The sequence below is a fragment of the Trachymyrmex septentrionalis genome, unplaced genomic scaffold, assembly GCF_001594115.1.
Source record: "Trachymyrmex septentrionalis isolate Tsep2-gDNA-1 unplaced genomic scaffold, Tsep1.0 scaffold190, whole genome shotgun sequence".
Classification (NCBI taxonomy): Eukaryota; Metazoa; Arthropoda; class Insecta; order Hymenoptera; family Formicidae; genus Trachymyrmex; species Trachymyrmex septentrionalis.
The window spans coordinates 811,381-817,236 of NW_017305072.1; the positions used below are offsets into that span (position 1 = coordinate 811,381).

At 33.6% G+C, this 5,856-nt stretch overlaps 1 protein-coding gene across 1 annotated transcript in view; it reads left to right on the forward strand.

The window, feature by feature from the left end:
- The window catches only part of LOC108747075 (polycomb protein Sfmbt-like), a 65,175-nt gene that overhangs the window by 7,600 nt on the left and 51,719 nt on the right, over positions 1-5,856 (forward strand). The window contains 1 exon segment of the mRNA XM_018484329.1: positions 96-229. Within this exon segment, the coding sequence (XP_018339831.1) occupies positions 97-229 (133 nt within the window). The 5' untranslated portion in view covers position 96.

Here is a 5,856-nt window from a genome sequence, read left to right on the forward strand (position 1 = left end):
GGAAGGAGAGAAAGGGAGAAAGAGAGACGAAAAACGCGAGTTGACAGAGAACGTGGGTTTGTTATTATCGTTCAGCTTTTCTTTCGTTCTTTCAGAATGAGGGTGGCACGGCTATTATTGTGCTGCGTACTTCTCGAAGACTACAGCACCAATCTCGGCGGAACGGCAATTACCAGTGACGCCATGCGCCAAGACGGCTCCTCGTCCGCGACGAATCCGACGCTATCAGGTACATACCCGTATATACTCATCTGCATATTGCCGACTGGGCTTTTTCTTTTTCTTGCTTCTCCGCGTCGCGCAGACGAGAAATCGCGCGAAAATTCTCGTTGGAGTTAATGGCACGTGCCGAGGAATGCGAGCGAGCAAACATCCCGTATTACCGTTGGGAAAATAAAGGACACTCGTCACTTCAAGTATCTTTTTATATTCTTCTGGTTCCCTCCAATAAAGATTGGTAAATGTTCAGAGGGTTCCATCCTCGAATATTTTTCGAGGATCAACTTAACATACAACAGAGTTCACAAGACTATTCTTTATACGAGATTGTATCCTGTATAAATTTGTATTTCACGCGAATAGAAATTTTCCTCCGTTGTTTAACATAATATGCTAATTGAAATTAATTTGGTGTGTAAAGGAAGAAAATAAAACGTTATTATTGTTTTAACGAATGTTTCATTTACATATATATAGATCTATGTAAAAATGAAATTTATTTTAACTTAAATTTAACATTTGATAAATTAATATTTATTCGTTCGCTAAAATTACAATTGCGACAACTACCATACTGTTCGATTAATTAAATTTTCAATAACAGATAATTTAGAATTTTTTTTAAACATTTATTAATTCTGGTACGATCGTTATATTAAAATTTAATTCACGTAAAATAAGATACCTCATTGTGATAATTTTATATAAGTATGTCAAGCTTTTAAGAGATGTAAAGAAAAGAAGAAGCTTATTTCCTCAATATTTAATTTAAATTACGTGCGAATCCTCTCTCTCTTTCTAATTTCATTTCTTGGGAATCGTTAATTTGATCACGTTACGAAGGTTATATCTTCTTTAAAGTGCGTCAGGCGGTTTTTCAATTATTTGATAAGATCGCGTGTTTCTCTCGTGTCGATGATCGCATTGACTATCATAATATTTGACCGACAATAATCGGAGTAAAATCACTTCTCGTTACATGCCAAGTGGTAAATAGATGCCGTCACGTGTTTGTTACACAAGCCGGTATCCACTCCGCGACGTATGAAGGGTTTCCCCGCGGAGCATATAAAGCTTTGTGAAAAATCTGAATAATGCATTGTGAAATATTATCTATACGTGGGTAGATTTATACGGTGTTGCACCAGCGATACGTTGTCTGCCTTTATCATAAAGCCCGATAATGTTCGGCGAAGAAAAGGAGAAAAATTTCCTCACGCAAATTTCATTCCGACACACGAAAGCGTGACTTAAATAGCTTAAAGCAGAGTTTCGTTTAAACAAATAGGAAATCGAGAGTAATTTAATTTTTGTCACAGTATAATCATGAAAACATTTACTACTTATTAAATATTTTTCAGAGCTTTCAATGAAATTGTACGCAATAAATGTCAACAATTAGAGAGAAAATACTTTCATGTATTACTACAAATATAAATGATGAAATGGAGTTTCGTTTTTCGTATTTGCTAACAATCAGACAGTATAATCAACTTTTGGCAAATTCATCAAAGGATTCCTCGTTTCATTTTTGATCATGTAACGATCTCCTGTATAATTCATGAAAACCGTAATTAGCAGCTTAAACTTTTTAAATTAATGAGAAAATATACATGGTGTCACATGGACACTACTAAAGCTCGTAAAATATTTCGAAGAGTATAATGGCATTGGACATGGCAATGCAGTGAGTTTGCAGAGTAAACTCGATGCATGCAGATTTCACGCACGTTTATTTTCACGGATTGTTCAGAAAGCGCGGCTTACAAACTCGTCAGATCACCTTCATTTTTTCCCTCTTTCGCTGTTTCTACAGCCGGGAGCGCATTATCACTCTCGCGATATTTTATAAAGTTAATCGTCGGTACATTCAGAGATACGCGGTCAGAAAATGTACGTGTGTCAAAACAGCAGCATATAATTTTTGTTTTAACTGTATCGATATTGTATTAAAAATTGTAACGATACGTGCACCCACAGGCGTACATATTTACATTATGTGCAATTTAAACATTTTATACTCCACGTAAAAATAAGACTGTGTAAAAATGAATCAGTGTATTATTACTGACTTCAGTGCTACCCTTATAATTCTAATATCAGCGAATACTTTATACTGTTTTTTCAGTAATAATACACTAATTCATTTTTAGAAGTTATGATTTCCGAATGAATCTGATTCAGATTGAATCTGCAGAAAATTACTGAAAAACAAATAATATAAATATTATCGCTGATTATTACATCAGTTATAAGCACTAAAAAGTCAGTAATAGTACACTGATTTACTTTTACAGAGTACTATTTAATAATACTGCATGAAAAATATTGTAATTAACACAATATAAAAAATGTCCATTGCATTCTTCAATAGCTTGCAAATATGATTAAAATGTATCTCCATTCTCTATCTCTATGATTAATATATTTCTTGCGAGCAAAATTTTGTCACGCGAAAATACTCAGTCGCGCGTACCTTACAGTTTGGTAGTGATAAAGCGCAAAAACGTCCATAACATAAAGGAAAAAGAAAGAAAGGTATATAGAAGTTTATCAGGGTAGTCGCGAGACAAGAGACGTAAACGAGAGCGAGAGAAGAATGGAGTCGGCGTCCTGGTTGGCGGGGGATTGTCGACGACGCCGTCGTTGCGTCCGAAGTTGAAGTGGTTCCAGTCCGGCCCGGCATTGCAACTGGGTCCATGCCGGTTAGTTCGCCAAGTTTTTCCTTTGAGGATGAAAGATATTAATTAAACTGTCACAGACACGGTAGCGTGCGCGCGCGCGGAACCCCCGCCCAACTTTATTTCGCCACTTACAAGTTTACCACTTAGGCGCCAGTGTATGGACAGGCGGACCACTGCAAGTCATCCTTTTACGAATCTTATGCGCACGATATAGAATAGACGGGATCATGGTAGGGCACGCGAAAACGTGACGTATGCATGCGGAAGAATTGGCCAATTAAGTGTCAGCAAACGCGCCTGAGGCTTGATACACGCCAGGAACAGACAGGTCGTTTATACATTCTCTTTTTCCTCTCTCCTTCCTGATTTTCTTCTTATTTATATTTTATACAGTTCCGTTCCCAACAAGCGCATTTCAATTGCAACTATGAGCTATATGTCAATATACATATGCAAATTTCTGAAATTGCAGAAAGTAAAGTTAAATTTTTGAGGTAAATTGTTTCAATCTCCAAGATAAGGTATATCATTCAAATATTGAAATTATAGGTCACTGAATATTTTGGATTCTCTCCGTAATCTAAATTTTTTTAATTCTTCTACATATTTCGGGTAAATGTTTAAAAAGAAAACGTATGCATAATAAATGGCCTTTTACCTATATATATATCTGCCGTTTTCTTTATTTAACTTCACCTACTTATCTAACATCTTCAGACAACTGACAGCGTTTCCGTTGAACATTTGATAGCCGATAACCGATAGTTGAAATTGGAGCATTATGAAAAAAGATGAGAACAAAATGCGCAGTAAAGCGAAATTTGTTAAGAGCAATCCTTTGATCTTGTACAGAACAAGTGAAGTTTCATGCTTAAAATATCTGCAAGTAAGATTCACTAATAGCTTCATCGCGTCAATAATCATGTGTAAATATCGCGAATATTCATCCGTTGATATAAAAAATTAATCTAAAAATTGAACTCAAACAAGGAAGCTCGATACAAAATAAAGTATAATCGTATATACAAAAGATGGTTATTAAAAATGCTTGTTAAAAGTATGTGATCTTCACAAAGATTGTTTTCGTTCCATCATTTTAAAAGTGACACAATTTAAAAAATGTGATTTTCGAGTTATTACCATGAATGAGTTAGGTAAAGATTACTCTGTTAATCATGAAAAGTAAATTAACTTCCGTCCATCAAAGCACTTGTGTCATTCTTAAGATTTTCAAAGAGATCGTAATATGCTTTTTACAAATACATTTTGAATTGTGTCGTTTTGTAAATAAAAAAGAGAATTTACTAGAAACAACATTTAGAGTTAAAACAATTTTGGTGATCAAAGTTTCAAGAAAAAAATGTTTCAATTTGAATTCATATTAGCTGATTAAGGTAAATATATTAAATATAAACTATTGTCAATATTTCAAATTATATCACTTTTTATGAATTATTCTGAATTTGTTATAATTTGTACGATATAAAAATCGTCATAGCTTAGAAAGGGCGTTTTTAAGGATTATGAAAGAAAAATGACAAAAATGACATTTGTCTTGTCGATATTTTTAAAAGTATTTTTTTTTTGTCAGTATTATTTAATTAGTCAATAATTTTCTGTTAGGTTGAACGACTTTTTTTAAGTTAAAAAAAATTTTACTTCTGTTCTGAATAACTTAACTTTTTTAGTTGAATCGCTCTCTTTTAAGGAAAGGGTTTTCCGTAACATATTTCATCTTTATTTTAGTACTAGTAGAGCAAATTAAAAGCTCTATCATGCTAAATAAGTAATTAAAATTAAAAACATTGAATTATTTAATTATTTCTTCTTTCACAATAATTTTCCAAGCTATTAATTAGTACTTCAATTAAAAATACTTGTAGCAATAACCCATATTCATTTTCACATATTTTATAATTAATAATAATAACAATTATTATATCTCATATTTAAAAAATATATATCTATTTTCAGGACATGTGATTTTTTTTAAATCAACAATAAATCACTTTCCTCAATAAATTAGAAGTTCTCTAGAAACTAATCGTATATTGTAGTATTGTGTCAATATTCATTCATTTTAGAAAATATTATGTGCGACAGAAGGATATGAAGGATAGAAGCAATCGATATACCGGATGTGTTGATTTCATTCGTGCAATGATTAAGAGATGATGTAATGCAAGTTGTATATGCTGCTGCTATCGTTTGGATAGTGCAACAATCTTATCTATCAAATGCCACGGTACGCGCGTGATGTCAGATTCTCGGTGTAATATACTCGTACGTGTCTATCTGCGTAATACGTGACGTCGCAATACGTCTGCCTATTCGCGCTGTGATGCGTCATTCCAGATAGTTCATAATACGGATACATTGTGGGCGGGATAGAAACAGAGCTCTAAGAGCTTTCGCTGCTTTAACTCGTTCCGACACATAGATTAATACATTTTACATAAATCTGTGGAGAAAAGTATAAATTTAGAACGAGGCCACAAATATAAAGGCAATCGATTAATTATTCTTTGGACGAAATATTGATTATTCAAAGTACACATAGGGATTAATACGAATGTAAAATAACAATGAAATCTTCAAATAGCAATTTGCAAAATGGATATTTGTCAAATACGATTGCAAACAACTCGACGGTGACGGGCATGAATACAGATGCATAATTAATCGTGCTTTCAGCCAGAGATTGAAAATGATCCCCAATTATTTCCGACGATTAAAATATTAAACCTAACAGACTCTGTTACATTCACAGCGAGTAGTAATCGCGTGGTAAAATTCCAGAAATACTACTTTGATCGTCAGAAGTACGATTAAGATGCGAGATTAAAGTTTCGCATTTGGCGACACAGGTGCAACATGGGCACCATTCCCCGACAGTATTCCACGGGGAAACTCTGTAGATGTATACTATATTTTATATATATACATATATATA